Here is a 15632-nt window from a genome sequence, read left to right as displayed (position 1 = left end):
TTTGAATGTCTTGTCTTTTACCTGATGCTTGCTCACTATTTACAGCCACTTGAATATCACGGAAAAGCCTTGTATCTATTTAGAAGACAATTGAACGGCTCCCCCATGAGTAGAGACATAAAATCATCTTGAAAATATTTCTGATATTATTAATTAATACACTGTTTAGTGCACCTCAACCAAATGTTCTTCAAACCTTGTCTTCCTACCAATTTGTACCTGCGAAAAACACGAGGTGGATTTAGTGTAGTTTGAAGTTAGTGTCTAACTGAATCACATCAGATACAGAAAGTTAATGTGTTGTTGTCTTTGTTGCTACGGTTAATCAACAATATCCCACCCAGCATTTCGTCGGAAAATCTGTGACCTCAGTTCCCCATTCAAACTTTTTTTCCAAGTGAAAGGTTAAACAGTGAAAGGCGGACGGATGCTGTTTCACAAAAAGTATTATAATTAACTCAACCACAAAAAAGGAAGTTTCACCATCGTCAGAACGCTCTGTCCCGGACACCAAAAGCCCTCAAACATCGTTGTTTGATTCCAGAGAAGAAGACGCAGACGATGGCTCGATCGGCAATAATACTCATTTTGGTGCTTAATTTCGAAGGTAAGTTCTCTGTTTTGTCTCTTGCTATTTAAGTGTTTCTGTTTATGCAACAGTTACTAATTATTATAGCAGGGGAACATTAAACCCGCGCTGGATTATTTGTGTCCAACCTTTCGATTGGGGGATTCTGACGATTATAAGAACATTTTGTTTTATAATGATATACGTTTTTATCCATGATTTCTTTCTATTTGATAAGTGAAGTTTGATTTCAAGGATTCACCAATTAGTGTTCTTCGCTTAGGTAGAAGACATTTCGAAAATGAAGAGTAAGCTTACCAAGATAATATATTTAGTTTTCAAATTGTCTTTCCAACACAAGGAAACATAGCTTTTCTATTTGGGGAACAAATTCATGAATGGTAAATGGACTGTATATAGCGCTTTATCCAGTCTTTCAGACCCCTCAAAGCGCTTTACATACTACATGTCGTTCACCCATTCATACAGAGCAGTGTATCTTACTCTAGCACCTAACATGCATACACATGCACACACCGTTGGCCATGCCATCGGGAGCAACTCTGTGTCCTGGATCGCGAGCGCTGGATCTTGAGTCGTGGCTGTGGTCCTGGATCATCGGTCCTGGATGGATATCCTCGTGGATTCATCTTCCTATTATACACACATGCATTTCCAAACATTTGGACTACCTATGTTGCAAATGTATTATCTTTTCAATTTACACACGGCATCTATTGCACGTCTGTCCGTCCTGGAGAGGGATCCCTCCTCTGTTGCTCTCCCTGAGGTTTCTCCCATGTTCCCTTTAAACTGTGGGTTTTCTCTGGAAGTGTTTCCTTGTACGATGTGAGGGTCTAAGGACAGAGGGTCTAAGGACAGAGGGTCTAAGGACAGAGGGTGTCGTATTGTCATACTGATATTCTGTACACACTGTGAAGACCACTGAGACAAATGTAACATTTGTGATATTGGGCTATAAATAAACATTGATTGATTGATTGATTCATTGATTGATTGATTGAGTATCTTGCCCAAGGATACATCGACATGTTGACTGCATGGGCTGGGATCGAACCCACAACCTTGAAAGACAACCGCACTCCCTCGCAGCCACAGTCGCATGAACATCACATAATCGCATTAAGATTACTATATGTGGATTATTCAAGACATGCTATTGGTTAAACTTTGGAGGATGATACTGTGTGCTTCTGAATAGGGTTGCAACATTCCGGGAATTTTCAAAGATGGAAACTTTCCATGGGAATAAACGGGAATTTAAGGGAATAAATGAGAATAAACTGGGAATTTTCTAAATTGAAGGTTGGCTCTTTGTAGGGAACTTAAATATAGTTGGGAAAGTATATTTTACCATAATCTAAACAAACAGACGCCATTCAAGGACACTTGAATATCCATGCCATTCCTCCATCACATCTACATAGCACACTGCTTACTGCATGGCTATTGAGACCACACCCCCGACAGGCACTGTGCATCCCTCCATCACAGGCACGGATGATTTCTAGTAGTAATATTTAATTCAACATTCATGTTTGTGTTCTTCAATGAAACAAATGATTGTTCAATACAATTATTAAAACTTGTTCTGTTCTACTTACAAATAAATCTGTTGAAATGTCATGTTTTTTAATTCTATCAGTTTGCATGGATGTCTTCTTATGACAAAACAAAATGTTTATATTTATGCTTGGATATGATACAATTCGATTACATTACCCTCAATTCCCATAAATTCCCAAGTTTATATATATATATATGACAACATGCACATTTCCTCCTACATATTTTTGATTGTGTCTTTAAAGTGACAGTAATCTTGGAATACAGAATAAGACCAGACAAGGTTACACGTCTAAGAATGGCCAGCCTTGGTATGAAACTGGGTGTTGTCTCACATTTATCTTAATCTATATTTTTATTTATCTCTATTTACTATTCCTCTCTATCTATATCATTCAAAACCACATTTTAAATCATATTTATCCTCTTTTCTGGTGGGCATCGACACTGTGACGCTGTACCCCAGTGTACCAGACTGTTACACTGGGGCATTGAAACAGCGGCATCTAGTGGCCTTTAGGGAGCATTACAACATGTTCCGCTTCATGCAATGACAACTGTGTAAGAGAAGATAGAAAGGAAATATAAAAACTTGTCATAAATACCATCAAGTATCATATCAGCACAATGAAGATTATTATTTAAATTATAGGCAATTAACGTGTACTTTGCAGGTAAAATGTGTTGACATAAAAAAAAAGCATAAAAAGAATTGGCCGAAATTCCTCAATACATTTTTTGTAATTTGAAGATACAGTTTTTATATAGCTTGATATAAACTGAGGTAAAAAGCAGGATCATTATCTTGTTTATTGTATGTGTTTATAATGTAATACACCGTGGTGTTTCTTGGAATCTTTATTATCAGATATTTACCGTATTCAGATAATTGTATGTGTAAAATGCTGTCCTTTTTATTTTCAGCAATCACCTACGGAGAAATCGTCTACACGCGACCTGGAGAACATGTCTTTCTGCCTTGTGTTGGTCGATCATTTCCCGACCCAACTTGCTCAAACGTTGCTTGGGTTTTCAACAGATATTCAACTCTTCCTGATGTTTGGATAGACTTTGTTAGCAGGAGTTTGGACTCTGACTGCTCTTTGGTCGTGAAGAACGTCTCTGATGAGGATGTTGGACTTTACAAGTGTGGGGGGAGCGAGGAAGTATATCTGAATCTTCTGACAAGTGAGTCGTTTCTATCGGCCGTTTTTCACCGTATTCACTTATGATTCTGATTCTGACTCAGTGAGTGGATTCATTTGAACTTGTCAGGTTCTTGTAGCAGGGCTATAGTTCCACTTTCTGGATGTCTTGCACTGGTGTTGAACTCATGCCTTCCCAGACTCATAAATGTCTACTTTTAACGTACATATACATTCTTTCTAAATGTACTGTTATCATCTGTTTGGATGCATTAACAAGAAGGACCTTTTATCCAAGCTATTTTGACCATATTAGGCGTGAAAGCAGCAATGGAACATTTCTTTCCCAGGGCCATATGTGCACTAAACGCTGCTAATATTTAAATTATATAAACCTTCCGTGTAATACGAGGGGAATCGTGCAATTTTAATTTATCTATTATTTATTTATGTACATATTCCCTTTTTTTAAGTCCCATTTATTGTTTTTATAGTGTCTTGTTGTTGCGTGTTGGCACCTTGAGTCTGTTATAATTTCGTTGTACTTGTACAATGACAAATAAAGTTCTATCTATCTATCTATCTATTGGAAATGCCCATTCTGAACAGGACTGGATTTGGTTTGGTTTGCTTTTGAATTGGTCTTGACTGCCTTTTTAATTGGTCTTTATGGGCTTGACTAGACGTGGTCTTTAACTTGACTTGGAATAGATTAAATGCTAACTTTTTGGAAGATAGACCAACTTATTGTCCCTTGCCTTAAGGGAGGGACATTTGGTTAGCGTCAGGTATTTTATACGTTGTAAATGTGTATTTTTAGTGTCCCATTTTACATCTTCATTATGTGCTACGACTATACTTGATTATTTTAACTGTTTTCTTTTAACTTGAAGATGTAAATCATTTTCTATCCTGAGTTCACAGAGTTCACTTGTCTTCTCTCAGTCTCTCCATCTCCACTAGATGCTGATCCAATGCGGGACGGTGAGGTCAAGTTAAAGTGCTCTCTCTTTCGTCACAGTACACTCGGTTTTTGCCTAAAGGGCACCATCCCCTGGGTGGATGAGACGGGAACCGTGCTGCTGGACGAAGGTGTCGGGTACCATTTTCACGGACAGGAGAAATGTGTCTCCTCTCTGACTGTGAGGCAGCAGAGCGGCGACAACAGGAAATACACCTGTCGGTTCGAACAGCAAAGCGGCACAAAGATACAGTCTGACTACACACCGGACTTCCTAGGCGGGAACCAGACGGAAATATCCAATCCAGGTAAGAGAAAATGCAGCCCACCAGATACTAAATCGTTGCATATTGGTTTTTCAAATATCTGATTTTAATATTGTTCTTCCATTCAGGTAATATCACAGATATGCCTCAAAGCTACGCCATGTGGGCTGTGCGTATTGCAGGAGTGGTCGTGATTATTGTTAGCGCCGTCCTAATCATCAAAAGGATATGTAAGGAAATTCAGATCTTAATTTCGGTTGAACTGGTATATCATAGAATTGTAATACTTATTTTCTTTCTTCTTTCCCCCCTAGGTAACACAAAATGCATTCTTAAGGGCAAAAACAAAGTGAGTAATGAAACTAAAACTAATATTAAGCAATTTTATTTTCTATTTTAGTCCGTCGTTACTATTCTCTTTGTTTCGTTCCTTTGAATTATTTTTAAGAATCCCTTTTCTTGTGTTGTGCTTCAAAGTTTAGGAATGATGAAGACATCGAGTATGAGAATGGGGGAGTCCGTCTTGCTAATGCTAGGTGGCCCTGATCAACATCTTCAGCTCGTCAGGAACTCAAAAACCATCAGGGATTTCACACTTGGAGTTCAAACCATTGACTCTTTTCACGTCTTAGTTTACAGTATCTGTCTGACTGCTTTCTGTGTACACAACGGCAGACAGTTTGACTGACAAACAAAGAAACATCTCAAACTTCGGCATTAGCTATTAGCTTTGATTTTATGCCAGCATCAGCCAGCTCCATGTAAATGACAGGACGTTTCTCAGGAGGTGGTGGAGACCAAACATGGAGCTAAAAGACAGTGAACGTACCATATATCAGATTAACTCAATTTATCGGATGATGTATTGCTGAATGTGTAAATAAAGAAGGTCTTATATGCTTTGTTTTTAATATGCAGAGGTGTTTTCACGCTGTTTGGGGACTTTTCTTTCGTAATGAAGGCACATAAATTGATTAATTGAGCTTCAAATGATTTTGAATGACTGAATTTTGTTTAGCTAAAAATGTCTTGTACTGTTTTTTCTCTTATGCATTTGTAGGCTGTAGTCTGATACCCCATGTCCAAAAACGTACACTGCTATAATTAGTTTAGATCCTTCAGTGCTTTCCATTTATGTATACTAATATGTGGGAAATACTGTCAAAGACTGAATGTCATCGTGAGTTTAAAGACAGCAGTGTCCATATATACCAAGGTCTTCTCTGTTGTCAGATTTCGTGTTTTAATAAACATTTATTCAACAAGGACAATTAAGGCTCATAGTTTGGTCTTCTTTCATCAAAGTAAAGATTGAGAAGTACGAGTTTTACACATCATGCTTAAAGGTGGGGTAGGTCATTTTGGAGAAACCAGCTCGAGTGCGCTAGAATTTGAAAATACACATGACCAACGAAGGCACGAGATAAGTTTGTGCCCCGATGGAAGGCTGACAGGCAGGTCGGCCATCCAGCTACTTTAGCCGGCTCAGATGATTGGTCGGGGTTTTTACAGCGCCACGGCTTCCACTGATGACATTTTTTTATGTATTTATTGTCAAAGCATTTAATGTATTCATTGCTATCGGGATGTTAAGAGCATTCCATGGAATATAACAACAAGTGTTTCTGAAATAAATTACATACCCCACCTTTAATTCTTCCCTTAAATTATCATAAATCATACTTTTCTTGAAAACATTTGAGACTTTCTGCACAAAAAGCCTGCATTTGACTTTATTAAAGAGGCAAAATATAAAGTTATGCACTTTAAATTCTGCAAGCAGCTCCATGTTCAGATTAATATAGCATAGTTTAAAATGTAAAGGCTCTATAAATGCTGTTTGAACAATTTAAATGTGGCTTAAAATGCCCTTAAACCATATTTACTCAACAACAACAATAAGAATAATGATATCAAAATAAATAAACAAACACTACTAATTACAATGATAATAATACAAATATTTATAATAGGATTATTATTGTTATTAATATATATTTTTGAATGTTTTTATTATTGGCGATTGGACATTTTGAATGATAACTGTTACAGTAAATCGTCATGATAAAAAACGTCAGGTGTAAAAAGGTAATTTTAAACAATATATTTGACACATATTTTATTTTGCATCACTTTTTTTCTATATATTTTTTTAACTTTTTTTAACTTTTCATTGGTATGGACAGTTTGTGTGTACATACTGTAAATGTACCTATTTTTTCTTGAGGAAAAAATTAAATAAGACTTTACTTTTTCCCATGATGCCCTGGGGTCAAGTGAAGTGAGGTCAGAGTGAGGGCGGAATCAGGACGAAGATTGAGCGTGGGTAAATGTTTTTAGCGGTGAAAATTTGAATTAATAGCTAACCCTACTAACTAACCCTAACCTACCTACTAATTACTAACCCTACCCCTAAACACGAGAAAAGTCGAGAAACAAAAACAAAGGAAACGGCGTTGACTCTCGGGAGAAAGTGCGCGAAAATAACTTCTTGCAACTTTCCACCACGGTAGCACTGTGCTAACGTTAGCGCGTGAGTGCTTGCACGAGGAAGAGCTACAATATGAAGATGGAGACAAACAAGAGCAACATGCAGAAGATCAGACATGCACATTGAAACGGATCTGTGGCAGAAACAGACGACTAAACAACAAGAAGCCCCAGCTAGTGGAAAACCGGAGGCAATGGAAGCAGTTAGGAGAAGCGGGGCAGCAGGTAAGTGGCAGTGCGGCCGTGTAGTGCTTATACGCGCGCATATATTCTGATAAAGCTGCTGCAACCAGTGCTTATATTTGTTATGACGAAGCCACAGTAATATCCCAAGTGACTGTGCTATTTTATTAAATGAAGCTACTGTAATGTGCACTTTAGCTGTGCAGTGCTGTTTTCATATTCAGGTAACGCTACTTTAAAATGCACTGTGGCTGTGCTGTTTTCATATTTAAATGAAGCTATTGTAATATGCACTTTAGATGTGCAGTGGTGTGCACATCTATTCTGTTCAGTGGTCTTTTGTATTGTGTTCAAGCTACTCTTAATACATGCCATCCAGTACTGTACCTGCCCTTGCTGGGCTATTTTCACATTTGTGTGACGCTAGTGTATTATTACGTGTTTTCTGTGTGTGTTTGTATATAGTAGTTGGCAACAAGACAGGAGTGTTTCAGGACTTATTTCATTTCCTGGAAGTCTTCTTACCTAAGATGGTAGAGACACTGCCTCAGAAAGAAGCAGGTAGAGTGTACAACAAGATATATTTAGGATATGTCTCCATTAAATAGTTAAATAGTTAAAAACTGCTGTAATGTGCGCTGAGGCTGTTTTATGGTCTTTATATATTCTGGTGTAATATGCGCTTATATATTCAGATGAAGCTACTGCACTGTGGCTGCGCTGTTTTCATCTTCTTATAAAGCTTCCATAATATGCACTACGCAGTGTTGAATACATTTATTCTGATGAAGCTACAGTAACATGGACTCAAAATTAGGGGTGCACCGAATGGGAAATTCTTGGCCGAAACCGATACCGAAAATAGGAAACAGTTGGCCGAAACCGAATATATATATATATAATGTATACATTTTTTACCAATGTTGTTCAGCTACCTGATTATGGAAATAGACATGATTATGGCAAAACATAACTTAAATAATAATCACTATTATGGGTCCATAAAACATTTATTCAGCACTTTTGAACATTTGTACATTTATTTTCTCTGTAGGATAATAACTACAACAAAGTGCATTCAGAACAAAGCCAAGGGGCTTTAAAACAGCATAAACATCTAGGCCAGTAGGCCTACAACAAAATAGTGTCAACAACAACAACAACAACAACAACAACAACAACAACAACAACAACAAATGCACCTATAAATGCATGCATACAAATGTGCAAACTGGATAAATCCACATGAATGTAACTATAGTATTTACAAATGAAAGCTTATGATAAGCCTATGATAAGCCAGCCTTGTCTACTTATTAAGGAAACGTGGGAGGTTCTTTTTAATGAACAGTAGCTTCTCTGCTTTATCAGCCATGAGTCTGTTCCTCTTCTCATCAAGCACATGAGAGGTAGCGCTGAACAGTCTCTCACTGTCAGTGCTTGTGCATGGAGCACTCAAATACTTGCGTGCCACCTTGGCCAGGTCAGGAAAGCGGTCTTGTTTGTTTCTCCAGTATCCAAGAGGGTTCTCGCTTCTGGGGATGGGTACTTCTGAGAGATAATCATCTAACTGTTGAGCGGTTGAGCTTGTCACCAGCCTGGCATTTGAGAGGTTTGAGAGAATAAGATTGTATTTAAAATAGGGACAGTGCATAATGAACATTTAGTCAAATGTATATTTACGCATGCCAGATCACTTGGCAGACAAATAAAATCATCTGACATGTCAAAAGAAATTACAACATTAAGAGCATATTACATAGCAGCACATACAGTACTAATAAATATCACATTCAGTAGCACATAGTACAGTAAGTAACCAAGTCAGAACAGAGTAGCCTACCTATTTGGGGTAGTATTCTCTTCCATGATCTCGTTGAACATATCAGACAACGAGGGTGGTTGCCCCCTCTCCTCCTCCTCCTCTGCTGTAGACAGACGAGCCCTTTTTTCTGTGGTCTCCTGTGCTGTGCGCAGCAGCCTCCTCTCGTGGGTTCTCCTTATCCAACACAGCCTGGATCATGTCTCGTGCGCTTTGCTTTTTCCCCGCATCAAAATAATTGTCTTTATATCGCGGGTCAAGTACAGTCGCGATACAGTACAGGGGATCAGAGTAGATATCAGCAAAACGTGTGTTGACAGACTCCAAGAGTGTACTTTTCATAGTTTTTACTCCACGGTCCGTTTCAACCTCTTTCCTTAGAAGACGCTTTAGAGCCGCATTTAAAGGGATGACGTCTGCCACCGATGCATCAGATGAGCTAATCTCTCTAGTTAGCTGTTCGAATGGGGCAAGAATGGAGAGAATGTTCTCCATTAAGATCCACTGGTTTGGAGTGAATGATGCGGGGAGATCATGATCTGCGCTGTATGTAGCCAAGGTTCGCTTTTGAGCAAAGAGGCTTTCCAGCATATAATATGTACTGCTCCACCGTGTACTCACATCTTGTTGGAACCGTTTTGTTGTTACTCCAAGCTCATCTTGTATTGGCTCAATGCGAGAATAGGCCAGTTGAGAGTGTTTGAAGTGACCAACAATCTTTCTGCTTATGGCCAACAGATCTTTTACGCTGCGTTGAGCCAACACTCCCTCGTTCACAGCTAATTGCAGAGTGTGGGCCATGCAGCGTATTCCACTCAGATTGCATTCTTCTATAGCTTTAGTTATATTTCGTGCGTTATCAGTGACTATTGCGTGCACTTTAGGTCGGTCGATATGCCATGTGTCGAACATATTGGCGAATGTCAACGAGATGGACTGTGCTGTATGAGACCCCCTAAACTCTTGCGAATGCAGCAGAATCTTTTGCAGTTTAAAATCCTTGTCGATCCATTGTGCAGTTAGACTGAGCATACTGGTGATGCTTACGTCTGAGCTCCATATGTCTGTCGTGAAGCTGATGGCTGTAATATCTGTAGCCAAGAGCTCATGGATGTGATTAGCAACGACATTGTACAGTTCAGGTAAGCACACGTCTGCTAAGTGTCGTCTGCTAGGCAAGGAATAACGTGGCTCAATATGCTCAATAAGCCTACGAAATCCAACGTCCTGTACGACAGAAAACGGTTGATCGTCCATGGCGATGCATTCCATTAACTTCCGAGTAATGCCCTTTGCCTTAGGACCATCACTGGGAAACTTTTTAATCTTTTCAAAAAGGTCCGCCACAGAAGGAGTCGGGGTGCTGGGAAGGACTTTTTTTTTCTGTGCGCTGGTGATTTCATCATACTCCGTATATTGGTCCGGTGTTTAGATTTCAGGTGATGGAGTAATCCCGAAGTGCTGAAAGTCTTTGAAGTTACACCCCCTCGAGAAATGTCAGCTGAACACGTTTTGCAAATCGCAATCCGCGACTCTTTATCTGATATTGTGAAGTATCTCCAAGCGGCAGACATGTTGACTGTGAGCCAGCCGTGAGCATGGTCCCTGCCTCGCCTCGTCGCCGCGTCTTTATTACGTCATCACAACAACACGTTAGGTTGCCTGTTCTGACATTCGGTGATATTTTTTCGGTGCTAAAACCCTTTCGGCCGAAAGGGCCTTTTTAACCATTTTCGGCCGATAATTTTCGGTGGCCGAATTTTCGGTGCATCCCTACTCAAAATGTGCAGTGATCTTTCATGCCATGCCTCCTCTTTATTTTACATTGGAATCCAATAGGGACTGGATTTGAAGCTACAAAGATACAGAGTGTATTCAGGTGTGAGCATTTTCGACTGACATGTCTCACCTTTCTCTTAGAATTAATTGTGTTAACTTTGATCTGCCACCATACTTGGTTAAAAAGGTAGTCCAATATTAAAATATTGACTAAATACCTGCATAACTAATTACATTCCCACCATCTTCAGCTGTAGTTCATGTTTCTTACAATGTTATGTTGGTGTTTTTATTTTTAATGTATGCAAAAGGTCGGAGAGGCCTAATGGTGTTTAGGCCTGTCCAAGATCTTTTTTTGGCTGTTGTGTGCGGTCTGTCTAACGGGCGAGGTAAGTGTTACTCTCCTGGACTTACTGTAAGTCAAGCAGTGTGGTGGACAAGACATTTTTCTCAATAAGCTAACCACTGAGAGGAAACGGCATCATCGCATATTTGTAGCAGAGAATAAACGTCTGACAGAATGGACGCAACATTTTACTTGAATGTACTCTCATTTTGGTACTTCAGTTTCAAGGTAAGTCACTTTTTATCCTTATTTAAACTTTAGTTGTAATTAATAACAGGAACCAGCCATAATGTTCCTGTTTTAGAGGCATACGCTTTGAAAATAAGCCAAATGTTGTGTGAGACAAGACACAAAAGTATTTTTTTTACAATCAGTAATGTGATAGAATATTCAAATATATTTTAAATGCATGAAGTCAGTTTATACATAGAGTACAACATATATTACATAATATGTACAGATCTGTGTCAAACTTGTTATTATGATCAACTGTGTGCTTCTTTAGTATAGATTCAACAGTGGAGGTAAGATATGAATAGTTCCCAAAGTTCCATAACAAAAAAAATTGACATCTTCTTGCAGATTATTTCACACGTGATGTCTTATTTATTTTCTATCAGGCATTAGTTGGACAAGATGCCATTCTACACTGTGACACCGCATCATTCCCTGAAACCTCATGCTCAACCGTTGGGTTTTACAACCAAGATCTATCAGAATCTTTGACTGTGTTAGAGAACGGAAATGTTCAGAAGAGCCTCCCCGAGCTGCCAGTCTAAGTTTGAACACCAACTGCTCTTTGGTCATGACCAACGTCACTGCAGAGGATGTTGGTCACTAAACCTGTCGGCAGCGGACGCACTCTAATCAGGATATCTGTCCATACCTAACGGCCCGTCCACACACAGGCATGAAAAAAATCTTGATGCTGGGCGTGTCTGAAGCTTGGCGATTTTTTGCGACCAACGCGACCAACAACCAATCACATGAATCTCCCGCCCCCGACATACAAAGCAATAGCAATGTTAAAACGAAGTAAACTGGATATAAACTCCCCAAACAGGCGAAAACCTACCAGTTTCACCCACTGTCTCTGCCACCTCCCTCCATGCCTGGTTCCTCCGGTTTGTATCCCGGTAAATAATTCTGGTCCTAAAGAACCGGGTTATTTGCTACCGTAATTTCTCGTTTAGAATATGAGGAAATGAACTGCGGTCTGGCTCTCCCTGCTTACACGCGGTTTGATTGGCTAGCGCTTGTACTGGCGGGATTTGCATAAACGGGATTTGATTGGCTGATGCCAGCTTCGAAAGCATCGGGAGCATCAAAAGTTGAACATTGCTCAACTTTCGATGCTTGCAAAGCCATGCACCCTCCCCACAATGCAGTTCAGCGAAGATTCAAAATCTTCTACGTCACCCCATTCAAGTGAATGGGCGAAGCTTTGAAAGATTTTTTTCATACGTGTGTGGACGGGCCGTTAATGTTCTGACAAGTCAGTAATTTCCATGAACAGTCATTGATATGATCAAATGGGAATTCTACTTTTGGCACATTTTGAGGCCGATTAACGAAAGTCTCCGTCACACCATCAAGTTTGAGGAAGCAAGTCTAGATGGAGTGGACGGGCATCATCTCCAGTGGTTGGTTATAAATTTTTCTTTATTTTCCTTGTTTTTTTCTTGAAAAACACAGAGAGGCCTTAATTCCATTTGGTTCAGTTCTATTTCGTATATGGCTTCGCCCTCTAAGGCTATCGCTATTGGGGTAATCCCCCTGCGCCCCTGCGCAGCACTGAAAACTTGTAGTCCACGCCCACCCGCAAGGTGGGCCCCACCCTCGGGCCTCCTTCCGGTATAGACCCTTTTTGTGTTTGTACACAATGATGACGTAGCACGTATGTGCGCGCATAGTGGCAACAGAAGGATGGCGGAGATAAACAGCTTGTCAAGCTACGCAAGGGGATTATCAACTAAAGATCGTGAATATTACCTTAACAAGTTGACTTTGACAAATGGTGTCCGACTTCCAGATCCGTGTTCTATTGATGAGTGGGTTGAAGACGTTAGCAAGTGGCCGAATATACAGTGGCCAGATATATATACCTATTTAATTGAGAAACCGAGCGTGTACACCAGAGAGAAATTACGAGCCTATAAATCACTGGATGCTTACGAGTACGTTGTCTGTGGTCATGTACAGAACGTCAAATACCATGACATAGACTCAGAATTTTGTATTTTGAGATCAGAAATTCTCCCTAGTCAAAGACAAGGACACAAGACAACGATGTATGAGGCTTGGGTTATAATCAACCAACGAGAGAACTATGTCCTCACAGCGAATTGCACCTGTATGGCGGGGTAAGTAGCCTATTATTTGGTGTTGTGGGCTTGTAGGTAACAGTTCAGGGGTGTGTTACTATCCTTTCAGCTGGCTATTACTCTCCTTTCCATATCAAAAATCGTATGCTTTGCCCTGTAACTTTCTCATCATAACCAGGGTTCGAAACTAACATTTTCATGCATAACAACACAGTGACAACAGGGTTCAAAATGTCAGCAGCCAATATCATTCAGTTACATTCAAAACCTGATTAAGCTTAGGATACTTACTCACATGTCTAGTAAGTTAGATGTTTAACTACTTCATAGCCAGAGCCCAGATTTGTCTGAGAGCAAATGTTACTTTCAAGCCCAGTATGTTTATTATGATTTTGTGAAATTTCAGGCTTGGATCATGCTGCAGCCATGAAGCTGCAATATTATTTAAAGTTGAGCTCTATGTTAGGATGGGAAGGACAGAGAAAGCAGCAGTTACTTCTGGAGTGTGCATGTGGAAAGACATCAGCAGGAAAGAAGTCAGACCAGCTCCATTGAAGGAAATCAGCTTCCACAAACCAAAGAGGCTTGGCAGGCAACTTCCAGCAGCTTCAACATCTGCTAGGAAGAATAGTATCACACCCAGAGGCATATAATAGTTGACAGAGCCTAGATAAGTTTCCTTTTGCCATAGTGCATCTAATTAATTCTCAGGATTTCACCTCAGTGTTTTGACACCATAATGTAGCCTGAGAAAGGTGTTACTTGGTGATGCAGAGATGAAAAGGCCTACAGACCAACGTGGCATCATGACTTTTTGTAAACATACACGCTCAGTTTGAATAGTTTCAGTATCATTTGTTATGTTAGTTTGAATATGTCTGTCCTTTTGTCTTCAGATTACCGATTCTAGAAATTCGATTGTTTGTTATCTACAGCTTAACTGGTCTGGTTTTAGAATAATTCAGTCATTATTCTTAAAATGTGAACATTATGCAGCACACTAATTGTGTCTTTTTGTTGCTCTATTATCAGTGTTGACAGATGATGACATCCGGGAACTGCGGGATGTGGACCCAGGTGCTGCAGTGCTGACGAGCCTGGAAAACAGTGACACGGACACTGCATCGTCTGACACTGATTCAGAGGAGCATCCAGACTTACCTGAGCCCTTGACTGCTTTATTTGATGCAACGCTCCGGGAACTCTCACCACAGGAAATGAATATGAAATGTGAGGATACATTTCACAAACTAAAAACTACACTACAACCTCAACAATGTGAGAAACTGGAATTTGTGACACGGAAACAGTCAAGGTCAAATGAGAGGCACACCTATAGGGCTGGTCGGATCACAAGCACCAAATTTCACCATGCAGCCACAACTGACAAGATCAGCAAAACATACCTAAATGACATAATGCAGTACAACAAAACAGAGTTAAATGTCCCATCTGTGCTCTGGGGTCAAAACATGGAGGAAACGGCAAGACAAGCCTACACTGCATTTATGTCCCAAAGCCATACAGATTTCAGCATCAGCTCATGTGGCTTAGTAGTGCAACCTTCTGAGCCACACCTTGGATCATCGCCAGATGGGATAACAAGATGTACCTGCTGTGGCAAAGGGGTGGTAGAGATAAAATGTCCCTACAAATACAGGAATAGCCTTCAAGGATGTACAGAAGACAAGCAGTTTTGTCTCGACAAGTCATTCTCGTTGAAACATTCACACACATACTACTACCAAACTCAACTTCACATGTTTGTGTGTGGTGTTAGCTACTGGGACTTTGTGTTGTGGACTAAGGAGAAGTTCATTGTGCAACATATCCTAAGAAATGAAGAGTTTCTGCAGGAGGCTTTGCCAAAAGCACATGACTTCTTTAGCTCGAGTGTGTTGCCTGAATTACTGACAAGAAGACATGATCCTCTCTTGGTGTCACAGAGAGCCTGCGAATACTGTGAAAGACCAGATTTTGGTAAAATGATAATCTGTGTCAAATGCAACAACCACATTCACTACAGTTGTGCACGCATAAAAAGGAAGCCAGCAACATGGTTATGTAGGAAATGTATGAGAGTTGAGGCTTGAATGCCTTCATGTAGGAGTGGACAATATAATTTATTGTATTGTGATAGGAGACCAGATATGGTGTTAGA

At 39.9% G+C, this 15632-nt stretch overlaps 1 protein-coding gene and 1 long non-coding RNA gene across 2 annotated transcripts; one reads left to right on the top strand and one right to left on the bottom strand.

Moving 5' to 3' along the window:
• The first annotated feature begins 444 nt into the window (after nt 1-444).
• Nucleotides 445-5798, top strand: LOC117442608 (uncharacterized). The gene is made up of 6 exons (XM_034078580.2): nt 445-607; nt 3080-3343; nt 4246-4569; nt 4656-4757; nt 4842-4876; nt 5005-5798. Exons 1-6 carry the CDS (start codon nt 562-564, stop codon nt 5071-5073), a joined length of 840 nt encoding a protein of 279 aa, XP_033934471.1. The 5' UTR covers nt 445-561; the 3' UTR covers nt 5074-5798.
• A 2393-nt stretch (nt 5799-8191) lies between these two features.
• On the bottom strand, nt 8192-9408 carry LOC117442623 (uncharacterized). Its single transcript, XR_004551536.2, has 2 exons — nt 9044-9408; nt 8192-8798 (listed from the first exon to the last, which is right to left on the bottom strand). It is a non-coding gene; the product is annotated as an uncharacterized lncRNA (long non-coding RNA).
• Between the last annotated feature and the right edge of the window lie 6224 nt (nt 9409-15632).

This window comes from Pseudochaenichthys georgianus, unplaced genomic scaffold, assembly GCF_902827115.2.
Source record: "Pseudochaenichthys georgianus unplaced genomic scaffold, fPseGeo1.2 scaffold_447_arrow_ctg1, whole genome shotgun sequence".
In the NCBI taxonomy this organism is placed as follows: domain Eukaryota; kingdom Metazoa; phylum Chordata; class Actinopteri; order Perciformes; family Channichthyidae; genus Pseudochaenichthys; species Pseudochaenichthys georgianus.
This window is presented reverse-complemented; position numbering and strand designations above follow the sequence as displayed.

Bases quoted from the DNA above. Each gene is read 5' to 3' on its own strand.
- LOC117442608 (XM_034078580.2), top strand. From the start codon at position 562: ATGGCTCGATCGGCAATAATACTCATTTTGGTGCTTAATTTCGAAG. The intron at 608-3,079 runs GTAAGTTCTCTG...TTTTATTTTCAG, and splicing joins TTTGGTGCTTAATTTCGAAG to CAATCACCTACGGAGAAATC. The intron at 3,344-4,245 runs GTGAGTCGTTTC...GTCTTCTCTCAG, and splicing joins ATATCTGAATCTTCTGACAA to TCTCTCCATCTCCACTAGAT.